Source organism: Vulpes vulpes, chromosome 16 (genome assembly GCF_048418805.1).
Source record: "Vulpes vulpes isolate BD-2025 chromosome 16, VulVul3, whole genome shotgun sequence".
Lineage (NCBI taxonomy): Eukaryota > Metazoa > Chordata > Mammalia > Carnivora > Canidae > Vulpes > Vulpes vulpes.
The window spans coordinates 25315850-25332866 of NC_132795.1; the positions used below are offsets into that span (position 1 = coordinate 25315850).

The following is a 17017-nucleotide window of genomic DNA, read 5'->3' on the forward strand; positions in this document are numbered from 1 at the left end:
CAAATCTCAGTTCCGCTCTTAATGGGTGAAGGACCTTGGGCAATGAGTAACGTAAGAATTAGCTTTCATGGGGCAGAGATCCTGCCCAGGATCAGGCGTTACTAGTAATTTCTAGGATAAAAGTAATTGTGAAGCAGACAGGGGTGTGAGAGCATTGATATAACCTCTCAGGTTCTTTCTTTTCACAGCAGATGTATGCTGGTCCAGATTAGCACATGGCATCTTGAGATAATGTATATAGTTACATTATTTATACAGAAATAATTATGATATGCCTCCCATTTTATGTTCAGTTACATTGCATATATTACCTTTTCCAGAAGTTTTGTCCCATAAATACTCAGAGAGGTTAAGGCACTGACCCAAAGTCACATAGCTGGTAAGTAGTAAAAGTCAAATGAAAAATGAAATCCTTTAGACTGCAGAGCCCAACATCTTGCTCTTACATGGCCATGTTGCCCAAAGTGAAGATGAACAGGCCTGGGAAGCCAGGATATGAGGAAAAGTTGATTTGGAGGTAATCTCGGAGGTATGAGCTCTTCCTTCTTCTTGAGAATGGCCAGAGCTGGCCTTGGAGTGTGGATGTGGGGCAGCCTGAGCCCATGACAGCTCCACTGTCTTGTAGGTTAAAGCAGTTGCCTTGTAGGGACTGACAAGATTATAGGATGGGTCCAAATCCCCCCACCACTTCAACCTGAATTCACATTTGCTGAAACTGAACCAAGGTATCATCTTTGTGCACAAAAAAAGCTGATTCATAAGATCTGAAAAGGAGAATCAGCTTTTGCACTCTTCAGCGAATACCTGGCCACTCCTTAGTATTTGTTGAGCTTTTACTGTATTTCAGAGAGTGTGCAAATATTGTCATATTTATCATAGTGAGACGGAATCTTATATTAATGCCCAACATTACCATAAAACTGTTCAACCCAAGAAGGGTATATATGTGTGAATTTATCCAGTGGAGGGAAGAAAAACTTGATTTAGTACCCGAGAGTAGTTGATCTGTATGAACATAATACTACATAATCAGATTTCAATGAAAATTCTGTTTTCCCTGGCAATTGTACATTTTTTTACTCATAATACTTTCTAAAATATGTTATATGTAAGTTCAGAAACATTGGAAAAGATGTTATATTTTATATATATATGCAATTTGAGAAAAGATGTTATCTTTCTGTCTTGTCTGTTGGAAATATAGGCTTCTTCAGTGAGTCTCTCTCTCCATACACATGCACACTTTATTCAAAAGATGCCTTTACTTTTTCATGGTAAAATTAATTTTAGGAGTTATATTTTTAAATCTTGAAGCATTATTGGACTGTTTGCTTACATTATCATTATTAATTTTTTGCCCTTTATTTATCATATGCATAAACCAGACACCAGATAGGAAATGGTTAATTTTTGATGGCCCAGTAGATGCAGTGTGGATTGAGAATATGAATACGGTGCTGGATGATAACAAAAAACTGTGTCTGATGAGTGGGGAGATTATTCAGATGTCACCACAAATGAATCTTATTTTCGAACCAATGGATTTGGAAGTTGCTTCTCCTGCCACCGTAAGTTCTCAATTTTGACATCTGCTTATAAATCTGAAATGTCATAAATGCTTTTATTACTTTGAAACTCTGAATGAAAAACATTAGTAGAATTCATTTTTCTAAAGATTTTATTTGTTTATTCATGAGTGACACACAGAGAGAGGCAGAGACACAGGCAGAGGGAGAAGCAGGCTCCATGCAGGGAGCCCGATGTGGGACTCGATCCCAGGACCCCAGGATCATGCCCTGAGCTGAAGGCGGATGCTCAACCGCTGAGCCACCCAAGCGCCCCAGTAGAATTCATTTTAACCATACTCGGATTCTTTAAGAACAGGCCTATCTGTTGACCTACCTTGACAAATTTTAGAGTCAGGGATTTTTTTTCCTCTTTGTCTACAACCACTGGTAAAGTCATACACAAAAATTTAGATCATGAAATTACATAAAATTAAGCTGCTTTTGAAGAATTTTCTGAAGGTTATATGAAGCAGATGTACCAAGTCATATTTCTTATAGAAGCATTACCTTGATGGTAAACAATTATTCTTTTTTCTAGGTTTCCAGATGTGGTATGATTTACATGGAGCCTCACATGTTAGGCTGGAGACCACTGATGTTGTCTTGGATAAATCTTTTACCTGCTGCGATTAATCTTATTCAGAAAGAATTTATAGTAGGCTTATTTGACAGAATGGTCCCAGTTTCTGTTGAATTTATTAGAAAGCATGCGAAGGTAAGAGGGATGAGAATTTTAAGATTTAAAAAATAAATGGAAAATCCAAATCAGCCAAATATGTTCATTTTAATGTCTATTGTTAATGTCAACTATCAGAGATTAAAATAATTTAACTGCTTAACTAAGAACTTTTCTGATTAAAGTAAAATGATTTTAATTTATATACTTAATCTCCAAAAAAATTTTCATGAGGCACGTTACGGTTTGAGAAAATGTATAGATGCTAATCTGTTCCCTTCTAAAAAAAAAAAAAAAACAAAAAAAAAACTCAAAGGCCCACCTAACCACATCTGGATGAACATATCCTAAAATGCTATATCTCATTTCTCTTGGACTATTATATTTTAGTTTCCATTTTTATAATTTTCTCTGTTTTTCAAAGTTCCTAGAATAAATATGTATTATTTTATAATCCACAAAAGGACAAGTTTTAAAAGTAATTCATTTATGACATCTAAAGAATCAGATAGTAGGTAACAATGGAGGAACACATGTTCCTGCTTTAGGCGTGCTGAATGAGGAATCCACGATACTTCGCATGAGCGCATCTACTTGTTTAGAGATTACTGTTGTTGGCTAAAAAAACTGGGATTCAGGGAGGAAAGTCAGTCCCTGGAGAAGATTGAAAGAAATCCAAATCCATTTTTCTTTCTTTCAGTGTATCCTGGGGATTGGTGCAGGGAGAAGAGTGTAATGGGGAGAAGTGACAGCACGAATGGAAATCTCCTGCCTTTGAGAGTTGATGGATTTCCAGGCGGGCTCTTAAACCCTCTCCAGCTGGAAATTGTAGGGAGCATATACTTAATTTCTGCTTTGGGAGATGTCAACCAAAGGTCTTTAGGATGACTTTGGCTCTGGAACAAGTATAGGGACTCACGGCTGGTATTTCTCCTGCTGCTGGAAATATAATAGAAAAGCTTAAGGCACAAGTTTGGCTCAAGGTACAGGTATGGAAAGCAGAATTTAAAATCATAGCAGTGGATATTACCTAAAGCAAAAATATAGAGAAAAAAGGTAAGAGAGAAAGAATAGAATCTCAAGTACAGCTGTATTTCAGGGAGGAGAGCCTTTAAAGAAGCAAGTGAGTAGTCAGTATTATCAGAAACTACTAAGAGGTCAAGGCAAAAAAGGATTGGCACATGTCCCTTGGATTTAGCAGTTGAGAAGATCCTGGGGAGAACCGTAGCCCAAAATTTTTCAGGGAAGAGGCAAGGTTGCTCCAGGGCAGCTGGCTAATGTGAGAGCTCCTGGCGCAACAGTGCTGTACCCTGCTCTTTCAAGAAGATTGGCTGCTTAAAAATTAAAAAATAAAGCAAACTTGAAAGGTGTTGAGATATGAGGTAGTCATGTCTCAAAAACAGTTAAACTTATAAGCTGCAGGTTCCCCCTCAACCCAGCATTGTCAGAGAACGTAGGCATTAAAATTAATGAATATTCCATATAATAACAGTCTTTTCAGTAGTAAAAGAGAAGAAAAAACAGACTTTTAATACAAGCTTCTAAAATGCACTCTACACTTTTGTCCTCTCAAAGAAGTGCTGAATACCACTTATTTACTATGTAGAAATAAGCGTCTTCTTTGTAGTAATAACTCTTTGTCTTTTAGTGTTGCATCCGTAATACTTAGTCCCATCCTTAGAAAGTCAGTTGACATTTTTGCCTGTTTCTACTGGGACAGCGACTGAATATGAAGTCGGCGGCTTCTGATCTTGAGAGTCCATCTCAGAGAGTTAATTCTCACACATTAACCACAGAGCAATACCACTCTGAAGGCTGGAGGAAGGCTTGGAGGGAAGAAGACACATATTTATGGAGAACTGGTTGTATGGTGCATGGTGCTAGGAGCTCTACACACTCATTTATTTTATAAACTGTCGTGGTGAGACCCAAAAAGTAAAGTGCTTGGGGTTTGCAGCACTCTGGGAACATTTCATGCTCTTCAAGACTTACAAATTTATTCCATAGGCATGAGTTTACTATGAGTGTTGCTGTAAAGATGTATAAAATACGTTTTGAAACATAATTTTAATTTGCCAAAATATTTTTTTTTAGTGTTTGGCTTTACAAAATTGGTAAAAAGATAGATTCTGGGTTATCAGTTACGTGTTCAACTGAAAGTAAACTTTTTGAATAAAAAGTAAAGTTTTGAATAAAAAGTAAAGTTACGTGTTCAACACGTGAAAGTAAACTTTTTGAATCTGAGAATCAGCGCGGGAGTGGTTCAAGAGTACATTCACTGGGCATGCCCCCAGGGCCACCACCCTGTAGACTAGAGAATTGATCTATGCCTCAGTTTTCTCACCTGCAATTAGAATTATGATAGTGCCTTTTCATAGGTGCTGTGGCTGCGAGGATGGAGAAAGTTCAATAAGTATTCATTGATGCTACTTTAATTAGCAGCTTATTTAAGTTAATTTGTTTTATAGACTTTTCCCCCTGATTTTTCAGGAATTATCTCCTACTTCAGATACGAACTTAGTCCGATCCTTAATGAATCTAATAGATTGTTTTTTGGATGACTTTTCTGATGAAATCAAAGTGAGAGAGAGAAATGATCGAGAAACGTACTCTCTACTTGAGGTAAGGCCCGTTGCCTCTGAATCGGGCAATAGAAGGACATCTCCTGCTTTCCACAACGTTTGCTAATTGATGAACTGCATTTCCCCCCTGGAACTGGAACTGAAAATTTGATAGGAGCTGAACAGCAAGGGAAAAGTTAGGTCCCAAATAGTGGGTACTTGTAGGGAAGCTCCTGGACTGGCAGTGCCAGATTGTATCATGAGGTTCGGGAGAAACCCAGTGATATCCTTAGATCTGCTACTGAAATCTTAAGTCACTTAAGCAGCCTCAGAAATGATCAGTCCTCAAGAGAGCAGTGACCATTTGATAACAAAAGTCATCTCCCCTTCAACCTGCAAATCATAATTCTTTGTGTTTTTCCTTGATTTTTCCCCCTTTTTCTTGAGACATAAATATTTACATATGTGTGTATAAATATATATGAGGATTGAGGAAGGCAAGAAAATATGTATAAACATACTTTTCAAGTAGGAATAAAATTATCAATGGACCTTGAATATTCCTTAATAAAAATTGTGTATTGCTACTGGTAGCATTTCTAATGTGGTCTATATGTTGCTCTTATTGCTTATATTCTATTCAATAAATTAATTTTTAATTTAGTTTTAGTTTCCAGAGAAAAACAGCCTATGAGTAATCTAGGAAGTAGGCAAACAGTGTTGAGGTTGAGTCCAAACTTTTATGAACACAGTTAAGGCTGTGTTCATTTTGGCATTAAAAAAGGGATTTGAGGGGCACCTGGGTGGCTCAGTCAGTTAAGTGTCAGATTTTGATTTCGACTCAGATCATGATCTTAGAGTCATGGAATCAAGCCCCCCATCAGGCTCCACTCTCAGCCAGGAGTCTGCTTGAGACTCTCTCCCCTTGCCCCTCCCCTCCAATCTCTCTCCCTCTCTTCCAAATAAATAAAAGGAGGATTTGATTTTAAAACAAGGAAATTAAAAAAATAAAAATAAAAACAAGGAAATAAGTGTTCTCATTCAGTGGTGGGTCTTATCATCTGCTTTATTTTCTGCGTAAGCCTGGTAAATTTGCAGAATGGCAGTTTTAGTTATGCAATCAATGCTCAGATAGTTATTATAACAGGTGGATAAACAAATATGAATTTGTTCTACTTTTAAGGAAATAGTCTCAAAATTTAAATTTAAAAGGCATGTGTATTGTGGGTTGATTCTTCCTTATTAAACCTTGCCTTAATACAAAGTCATCTCAATATGCTTTTTTAAATATTGGGGTCCTGCCATCTACTTAAAATACCACGTGGCTTACCAGGTTTCACAAAGGTGAGAGTTACACTTTGCATTGTATTATCTTTTCTGATAGCATGATTTTAGAAGACATGCAATTTGATTTTTTAAAATCTAATTATTATAGAATCTTGAGATAACCTACTGTTACTGTTATTAAATTTCTTTCAAAGGTATTAATCCAGCTGATTCAATTCAAGCTCAAAAATACATTAAAGTTACTCTTTAATGCACTCATCTTCTCATCTCTCCAACACAGGGCATTTTCCTGTTTTCATTGATCTGGTCCATCGGAGCTTCCTGTAAAGATGATGATCGGTTGAAATTTGATATGATTCTTCGAGAACTAATGGAAGGCCCAATTTCAGAAAAAACTCAAAATAAATTTAAATTACTGAGTGGCATGGAACAAATGTCTTCAAAAGCACTAACTGTCCCATTTCCTGAAAAAAAAACAATATATGATTATCAATTTGTCACTGAGGTAAGAACTCTGAAGCAAGATTTACAACCGCCAACCAGTCAGAATTTCCCTTGGCAACACACAGCACATAATGGCCCTGGGGCCACCTTGTCACCACTGTTTAAGTGTCCACGTGGAGTAGTAGAAGAAGGTGCTCGGCTTTGAAGTCAGACACTTCTGGGCTTGAGTCCTCGTAAAGCTACTTTTCCACAGTCATTTCTATTTGTTTCCCAACATCTCAGTGAAGTAGGAAAGGTAGTAGTATTTTGTAAATCTTCCCATTAAATAAATTAGGGCTCAGAGATAGTATCAAAAAATCTCTAAATGAGTGTCCACTCCAGATATTCCATTCTTAATTTTTCCTTTGCTATATGGTGGCAAAGGATCCATGTTGGAAAAGATTATCAAGAATATGTGAAGGACATTGTTTCTTCATTAGTTCTAGAAAGTTGCAGAAATTTCTCTGCAATACAATTTTTAAATTTGATGTGAATCCTCCCACCTCCTCAAAAAAAAAAAAAAAAAAAAAAAAACCAACTGTACCCATGCATAGCACTGTGACAGAGGATAAATGATTAAGTCACTGTGCTGCCCTCAGCAAATTCTTAACATCTTCAGAAGAATGTCATGTGACACTCAATGCCTAAAGGGTGACCTGGGCACATTGGGAAACAGTAGGTACATCAGCAAAGCTGGAGTGTGGGACATATGAAGGAAGGAGGGTCTGAATTCTGATGTTTTGGATGACCGGGAGCTTAAAATTTGATTCTGTAAGAATAAAGAGACCAGTGATGTTTTCCTAAGGCAGGAGAGTTAACATGATACTTTTGAATTTTTTTTCTAAACACTGCATAGCAAATACAAATTTTAGTTAATAAGCTAACTGGATACAAAGATATGGTATAATGTTAATTTCTAATAATCTCACAGCAGTAAGAAATCTTGTCCATTCTAGGTATCTGTTCCACAACATTGTGACTATAGTTAATACTACTGAACAGTAGTATTACAGTAGTATTAACTACTGAACCATATGCTTGAAAAAATGGTTGAAGGTAAATTTTAGGTTTTTTTTTAACCACAATTTTAAAAAGCCTCTCACCTGAAATGATAAACTGATGTTATAAACACATTATAAAAGTATTTAGCAACATGCAGCTGATGTTCTAGGGGAAAAAATTCTATATTGGTTGACACCAATAAAATTCTTTACTCTTTAATGCATTGATTAATCCAGTTTTGTCAGTGCCATTAAAGAATCTGGAATTTGCCCAAAATATTTGATCTTTGGGTTAATGTCATCAGTTGGTTTCAGGGCATTAAAAATTCAGGGCATTGTCATTTCATTTTGACTCATATAAAAGCCTGGTTTCTCCTCAGTTTAACACAGAATTTAACTTTTGAACTCAGGGATAAAGGATAAAAACAAATGTATAAGCATCAGTGGGTTTTTTGGTCTGACCGTTGGTCTTTTCTACAATGGCACAGTAGTACAGAACTTTTAAAAGTATTTTATAACATTCACTATTTGTCTGTTTATTATAAACAGGGAATAGGAAAATGGGAACCATGGGTAAAGAAATTGGCAGAAGCTCCTCCAATTCCTAAGGATGTGATGTTTAATGAAATCATTGTACCAACTCTGGACACGGTTCGGTGCTCTGCACTAATGGAACTGTTGACCACCCATCAGAAGCCTTCCATATTTGTAGGACCAACAGGAACCGGAAAGAGTGTTTATATTACTGTAAGTATTATATAAATCTACATGTTGAAATGTGCATAATATTCCTAAGAATGCTATTTTTCAAACCACCTGAAATAGACTTTATATTTTTTGAATATTAAAATATTTTGATGTTGTAGCCACAGAGAGTTTTTGAGTAACTGCCTATTTATTTTAGAAATTGACTAAAGAGGATCCCTGGGTGGCGCAGCGGTTTGGCGCCTGCCTTTGGCCCAGGGCGCGATCCTGGAGACCCAGGATCGAATCCCACGTCGGGCTCCCGCTGCATGGAGCCTGCTTCTCCCTCTGCCTGTGTCTCTGCCTCTCTCTCTATCTCTCTGTGACTATCATAAATAAATAAAAATTAAAAAAAAAAAAAAAGAAATTGACTAAAGATATGATGCGGGTTTATATCACTAGATTGTCGTACCTTTTTAAAGGTGTTTTAATAAAAATAGCTCATTCAGGACGAAGAATTTCATATCCCTTGAAAGGAGGGGGTATTTGATTAATTACACTTGATATTTAATTTTCAAAATTATTTAATATATGGAGGATTACTCTATAAAAATAAAACTGATTTTCTTTCACTTCTGGAATCTACCCATTGTGTGTTTGGTGAGAAAATGCTAGCTGCTATAACAGATCATGCCCCAAATCTCAGTAGCTTTACATAGTGTGGGTTCCCTTGTGTTGAGAGGGTCATATTGAACAAAGATCAGTTCTTGCCTCTAGTTTCTGACTTCTGAAGGCAGAAAGCTGGCTGGAGCTAACTGTAAGTAGCACCTGCAGCTTTGGTGTGACAAGTAAGTGCAAGTTTTCCCAGGGCCAGCTGGACAAAGTGGAAGATAAGTGGACTTCAGCCTTCTTGGGACTCCATTCTAGATGACTCCCCCAGCAGTGTGGGAGCCCCGTTAGTTCCCTAATAGCAGAGAATTATACAGTATGGGTGTCCCTTTGGAGTTGCTAAAGATATTGCAGATCTGCTCCCCTCAGAGAGCAAGCATTTGGAAGCTTTTCCATGACCGCAGGCAAGACCGCATTAGCCAAGAGAGAACCACAGTGGTGCCAGTAAGGTAGGACTTTTTGCCCCTCTTCCTCTCATTCTGCCTCCCAGCCAGCTGCGGGGTGGGAAGAAGATAGGGCAAGCAGGTAGGGGAGTCCAAAGGAGCCCCCAGTGGTCCCTCTGCCATTGCAGCTTCTCAGTCAACATGCATTCACCTACTTTATGGCAGGACTTGTTTCCAGTTCTCTATTGATTTTATATTTTAATTTAATATGCTAGTCTTTTTCGAGTGCATTTGAGCATTTAGTTAAATAATTGTCCTAGTATCATTTATTGAATAGTATCTTTCACAACAGATTGAGATGAGATGGCACGCTTATTATAATTTAAATGCAGGATGCTTCAGGGAATATCCAAGAGCAGGGGCTAGGAGAAGTTTAAACAGATTTTATTATTATTTTTTCTTTTATTTTCATTTATTTTTAAACAGATTTTAATACAAGGTATTGGTTTGACCAGGGTTAGAAAATGATCTTTCTGGAAGGAAGACTTAGGATGGTGGAGTAGTAGGGGGAACCTGGGCTTGCCTTGTCCCTCAAACACAGCTAGATGAACATCAAATCATGATGAACAACTAGGAAATTGATCTGAGGATTTAAGAAAACAATCTGCACAATTAGAGGGAGAGAATGTGGCTGATGCAAAGTTTGGAGCCCTGAATTGGGGGAGAGAAAACTGCAGTGCCACAGAGAGGAAGGGGCCCTTTTTGTGGAGAGAAGTCAGGGAGAGAGGAAGAAAGTGGGAGAGAGAGCAGCATGTAGGGTTAGCTCAAGATCCCGAGTTGCACTGGGAGAGAAAGAATGTTCTTCTTCCTGGAGTACATTTGGAAGAGGGTATTGCCTCTCCAAGGACAAAAGGCTTGCCAGGCACCATTGAGTAGTGGCCATTCAACAGCCGGGGACCGAGACACAGGACAGATAACCTGGTTGCAGCTTTTCCTGGTGCTTCATCATAGACTCCATGCACCATCATGGCCATTTGACTGCTTTTCTGGGACAGAATGGTGCTGGGCTCAGCCCTCTCTCCCTTGGAGGAGAGCGAGTCCATGCTTTGCCACGTCCTTTAAGATTTGGAATTTTGAATCCCAGTCATGCACCAGAGATCAAACACAGGAGAACTAAGGTGGAGGGCATGCTGATGGCCAGGCACAGACAGTTTGAGGGTGAGGATCTGATGAGGGCCTGGGACACAGGAGGGGAGATTATTTGCTTTTCTGTGAGTGCCTCCTGAATAGTGCTGGTGGGAGGTTGGCTCCCTGGGGAGGAGAAGGTAGTGTGGTGCCATCTTCCATATATATCGCAACCCCCTGCCCCACCTCGCCAGTATAGTTGGACTTCAGAGAGAAACATAGCACCTAGAGTGGAAGCTGGAGTCATATACACCAAACCCCACCCCATTGCGTCCCTACAAGTGTAGGTCGGGCTGTAAGCCAGCATAAAAGGCCTCCCCCTCAGAAGAACAACATAGGCCCCTTCCCCCCACAATATACCAAATCTACTGATCTTTGAGTGCTCCGAAGCATCATCAATTCTAGTGGAAATAGGACCAGGCTTTCTTCTTTTTTCTATTTTTAATCTTTTTAAACTTTCTGAATAATCTTTTTGTTTTCTTTTTCTTTTGGAGTCAGGCTTATAGTTTTTTTGCTCATTTCTTTGTTTCCTTTTCTCATTTTTTGAATCAGGCTTATCTCTTCTTTTTTTCTTTTAAGTTTTCTTTTTTCTGTTAGGTTTCTAGTCTTTTGTTAGTCTGTGTGGGTGTGGTAGGTGTTTTTTGTTCTTTTTCCTTTTCTCTTTTTTGGATGAGGGTTTTTTTTTTTTTCCCCTAGGAAATCAAAGCACACCTAATTAAAGGTCCAAACACTCCCCGTTGCAAGTAAGGAGGAACTCTGCAGAGGACTGACCTCTGGGAAAGGGCAGCCAAAACACAGCAGCAGGGCTCACACAGCACACACCAGAAACACTTCCTGAAGCACCAGGCCCTGGACAGTGTGTGACTCCTGCTTAATACAGTATTACGGTCAGAACACACAGAAGACACAAGCCTAGACACAAGGATAAGATGATGGACTTCTCTCCCTAAGAAAGACCAAGAATAAATCACAGCCAGGGATTTGCTCAAAACAGATGTCAGCAATACAACGGAACAAGAATTTAAAACCACAATCATAGGAACACTGGCTGGGCTTGAAAGAAGCATAGAAGACACCAGAGAAACCTTGGCTGCAGAGATAAAAGACCTAAAAACTAGTCAGGCTGAAATATAAAATTGCTGTAACTGAGATGCAGAACTGACTGGATGTAATCACAGCGAGGATGGAAGGAGCAGATGAATGACTAGGTGATACAGAAGATAAAATTATGGAAAACAATGAAGCTGAAAAGAATAGGGAAAGAGAACTATCCGATCATGAGTATAGCCTTATGGAACTCGCTGATTCCAGAAAGCACAACAACATCTATCTCACAGGAGTCCCTGAGAAAGGAGAACAGGGAAAAGAGGGCAGAAGGTTTGTTTGAGCAAATTATCACTGAGAACTTCCCTAATCTGGGGAAGGAAGCAGGCATTCAAGTCGAAGAGGCATAGAGTACTCCCTGCAAAATCAACAAGGACAGGTCAACACCAAGACATAGCACAGTGAAACTTGCCAAATACAAAGATTGAGAGAGCATTCTTTTATCTTAACCTACGAAGGTAGATACATAAAGTGAGCAGCAGATCTGTCCACAGTAACTTGACAGGACATAAGAGAGTGGTATGAAATATTTAACATGCTAAGAAGAAAAATATGCAGCCAAGAATACTTTATCCAGCAAGGTTGTCATCCAGAGTAGAAGGAAAAATAGAGTTTTCAAGACAAGCTAAGACTAAAGGAGCTCATGAACACTAAACCAGGACTTCAAGAAATATTAAAGAGGGGACACCTGGGTGGCTTAGCAGTTGAGTGTCTGCCTTTGGCTCAGGACATGATCCCAGAGTCCTGGGATCAAGTCCTGTGTCAGGCTTCCTGCATGGAGCCTCCTCCTTCCTCTCCCTCTCCCTCTCCGTCTCTCTCTCTCTCTCTCTCTGTGTGTCTCTTGTGAATAATAAATAAATGAAAAATCTTTCTTAAAAAAAGAAATATTAAAAAAAAGAAATATTAAAAAGGACCCTGTGAGTGGGAAAGAGAGACATAAAGCAACAAATACTAGAAAGGAACAATCTACAGGAACAGTTACTTTACAGGTAATACAATGGCAGTAAATTATATTTGTGGATAATTACTCTGAATGTAAATGGACTTAATGCTCCAATAAAAAGACATAAGGTATCAGAATAGATTAAAAAAAAACCTCATTGATATGCTGCTTTGAAATGATTGATTTTAGACCCAAAGACTTAGACTTTCACTCTAGAGGGAAAGTGAGAAGATGGGGGCGCCTGGGTGGCTCAATTGGTTAAGTATCTGCCTTTGGCTCAGGTCATGCATGATCCAAGGGTCCTGGGATTGAGCCCCTCGTCTGGCTCCCTGCTCAGCAAGGAGCTTGCTTCTTTCTTTCTCTCCCTCTCTACTCCCTTACTCCTGCTCACTCATTCACTTTATCTCTACCTCAAATAAGATCTTTCAAAAAAAAAATGAAAGTGAGGGGATGGAGAACCATTTATCATGTTAATGGTCATCAGAAGAAAACTGGAGGAGCCATACTTAGACAAACTAGATTTTAAACCAAAGACTAATAAGAGATGAAGAAGGGCACTATAGAATAACAAAGGGGTCTGTCCAACAAAATTGAACAATTGTTAATATTCATGTCCCCAACTCAGGAGCACCCAAATATGTAAATCAATTAATAACAAACATAAGGAAATTCATACTGCAATAGTAATAGAGGACTTTAACATTACACTAACAGCAATGGACAGATCATCTAAGCAGATCAATAAGGAAACAAGGGCTTTGAATGACACACTGGACCAGATGGACTTAACAGATATAGTTAGAACACTTCATTCTAGTATATGTGCTGCCGAAGCGAGCACTAGAACACTTCATTCTAAAGCAGAAGAATACATATTCTTTCCAAGTGCACATGGAACATTCTCCAGGATAGATCACATCCTAGATTACAAATCAGGCTTTGAGTAGTACAAAAAGATTGAGATCATACCACGCATATTTTCCAACCACAATGCTATGAAACTTGAAATCAATCAGAAGGAAAATTTGGAAAGATGATAAATACATAGAGGTTAAAGAACATCTTACTGAAGAATGAATAGGTTAACCAGGGAATTAAAGAAGAGCTAAAAAAAAAAAAAATTCATGGAAACAAAGAGTATCCAGAGTCTATAGAGAACTCATCAAAATCAACACCCACAAAATAAAAAATCCAGTTAAGAAATGGGCAGAAGACATGCACAAACAATTCCCCAAAGAAGACAAATGGCCAACAGACATACAGAAAGATGCTCAAGATCATTAATCATCAGTGAAATAAAAATCAAAATGAAAAACCAACAGTCCAAACCTTTGGGATGCAGCAAAGGCAGTCATAAGCAGAGAGGAAGGCAAACCGTAGAACCTTAAGAGTCACTTAGACTCTTAACTCTAGACAACAAACTGGAGCGAAGTAAGGAGAACGGGCTAAACGGGTGAGGGATGCTAGAGAGGGCACTTGTGATGAGCACCAGGTATTATATGTAAGTGACGAATCATTAAATTCCTGAAACCAATACTACACTATGTTAACTAATTTGAATTTAAATTTTTAAAAATACAGGAAAAAAAAAGATTTTTCTGAAAGTATACAGAAAGCTAAGGGATTTACCCAAGGTGTCATCAAGAGTCAAGGAATGGATATTTGACATGGGGAAAGGCAGTGGTTGGAGAAAAAAATAAAGCCTTTTGTCATTTGTATCCTCAACCCAAATTCAGCCCAGGCATTAAAACGACCCAGGCAAAAAAAAAACAAAAAACAAAAAACAAAAAACAAACAAAAAAACAAAACAAAACAAAAACAAAACAACTTTTTTGCAAAATGGGGAGCGTACTTTGCATTTAATTTTGTCATCTTTTTCTACCTAACACACGGTAATTGTTTTCCTATTTCATTATTCTTTTACAAGATGATTTGTAAAACACAACATCTTCATTAAGAATCCTTATAATTGCACTTGCTTTCCAAAGAAATGCATTTGGAAAATATACATATTTGCTTCCAAACTGAAAGTCAGATAACTTGGTATTTAAGTGGAAAGATAAACTATAATAAAACGAACACTGATATGGAAAGAGACAGGGGACAATTTGAATTCTTGCCCCACCCCTGAGACCTGAAGCAAGTTTCTTGAAAGCCTCTGGGTCCCCATGACCTCATGCTGGGAAGGCACGTGTACTCTGCACGGTGGTTTTGGAAATCAGAGAAGCCGTATGCACTGGGCCTCGACAAACACGGATGTGCCACCAGTATGGTAACTGGGTTGATTCCATCTCTCGTTTCACATTGTTATGATGCTCTAAATTCAAGTGTCAATAGTGATGCTTAGCGTTTATTTTGAAATGTCAGGACATAGTTCCAACTATGGCTCATTTATTATTTCCTGTTTATTCTGTTTTACAGAATTTTCTTTTAAATCAACTCAATAAAGATATCTACAAGCCTCTGCTAATTAACTTCTCAGCACAAACTACAGCAGCTCAAACTCAGAATATTATCATGTCAAAATTGGACAAAAGAAGAAAGGGAGTTTTCGGTCCTCCTTTGGGCAAGAGAATGGTAATTGGTCTCTGTTTCTATACGTATGGTACAGCCCTGGTCCTATTCATGTGCCCTGCGAAAGTCAGAACAACCAGATATACTAGGACTTCATAACTTTTTGTACACACACAAAAAAAATCACACATTTTTAAAAAAGATTTTATTTTTAAGGAATCTTTGCACCCAACATGGGGCTCAAACAAACTTATAGCCCCAAAATGACGAGTAGCATGCTCTACTGAGTGAGCTAGCCAGGCACCCCTTTAGTCACAAATTTTGATTAAGTTTTCCCATAAGTGTCTTCACATTTGCATGTGCATTAGACAACTTGACATTAAAAACAAGCAATTGCCCTTTGAATTAAAAAATAGAATATTCATCTGGGAAATTAGCTACCTTTCTAATTCTCTGATTAACATTTTTATTCAGCAGTCTTGCTGCTTACTCCTCTAGGCCTTTAAACAACCCAACTATCAATTGACGTCCCTTGTGTTCCTCTGCCACAAACAGCCTTCTGAACCTCACTGTCACCACTCGGGAGTTATAATCATTTTAAAATCCTACCTTTCTCATTTACCTCAATGTATTAAAATTGTATAAGGAAAAAGAGGAGGCATATTGATGAGCAAATTGTGCAAGAGGATTAATAAATCCTCAACTCTTAATCTGTAATGGTTGTCACAAGACTTTCCCTATTCCTCAGAAGCACGGATGCTAGAGGATATTATTCTTGATTTGAAAAGAAACCATCATTTCTCTCATATGAATTCTATAAGAAGATAATCTCATTCTTTGCCTCAACACTGTTTACACAACAGGACAATATATCAAGGGGTTAAGTATTTCTTATATTGTTTCTCTTTTTATTCTCAGGTTGTCTTTGTAGATGATGTCAATATGCCCGCTCGCGAAGTATATGGGGCTCAGCCTCCCATTGAGTTGCTTAGACAATGGTTAGATCACTGGAATTGGTATGACCTAAAAGATTGTTCTATGATTAAACTAGTGGACATTCAAATCATGTGTGCCATGGGACCCCCAGGTACATTTTCTGAGTTTGTGATTACTAAGATTGAGAATTACTCTCAATCTATGTATCTGTATCTGGAGAAATGCCTGGAGATAGAGAGAAATCCAGCTGGACAATTTGAGTTAGAGTTTCTCGTGTATATGTTTTCTCTGTGTATACCTTGGGGCCTCTGGGAAGATACTACAATGGTCAACACTACAAAGTGGATTGCCTTACTTAGGGCCATTCTCCCACCAGTGCTTCCAAATCCCTTTTTTCCCACCTTCTGCGACTTTGCTCTGCACTTCTCTCTGTATCTAAGGACCCAGATCCCCCTGGGGCAGCTCATTTCTTTCTGTTTTATTCCTTAATTCTTAAATCTCCGTTTCTACCCCAATCAAGTCCCATTCTAGTGAGTCTTTGGATTTAATCAGGCTGTTAAGAGAAATTTAAAGTATCAAATAGCCAAAAGAATTAATCTTCAAAGATTCTTTACATTTCTCATGGGAATTTGATAAACTCAAAGAAATACATACGGGAGAAATTTTTTTTTATGATGGGGTGTCAAAAGTGGCTTGATTCAACTAACTGGACATCTTTAACTCTTTTTCCTGAACTCAAGCTGGTATTCCAGTCTTTAAAAATTCCTTTTCTCCATATATCATTTCTTCAGAGAGTCTCTTCTGACCCCCTGACCTTTTTTGACTTGTAACCCAGTCAGGTTGCTCTGAGTCAGTAATTCCTCTCAGTGTACTTCCTGGGCTACTTCAAATGCATTTTTTCTTTCCAAGTTTTTATTTAAATTCTAGTTAACATACGGTGTAGTATTACTTTCATGTGTAGGATTTAGTGATTTATCACATATATAAAACACTCAGTGCTCATCACAGCAGGTGCCCTGTTTA

At 38.2% G+C, this 17017-nt stretch overlaps 1 protein-coding gene across 1 annotated transcript in view; it reads left to right on the forward strand.

Annotated features, from left to right (window-relative positions):
* The window catches only part of DNAH7 (dynein axonemal heavy chain 7), a 234359-nt gene that overhangs the window by 104734 nt on the left and 112608 nt on the right, over nt 1-17017 (forward strand). Inside the window, exons 32-38 of the mRNA XM_072740992.1 lie at nt 1386-1568; nt 2107-2283; nt 4735-4866; nt 6373-6597; nt 8126-8323; nt 14966-15121; nt 15977-16145. Coding sequence (XP_072597093.1) covers nt 1386-1568; nt 2107-2283; nt 4735-4866; nt 6373-6597; nt 8126-8323; nt 14966-15121; nt 15977-16145 — 1240 coding nt within the window. The remainder of the gene's footprint in view (nt 1-1385; nt 1569-2106; nt 2284-4734; nt 4867-6372; nt 6598-8125; nt 8324-14965; nt 15122-15976; nt 16146-17017) is intronic.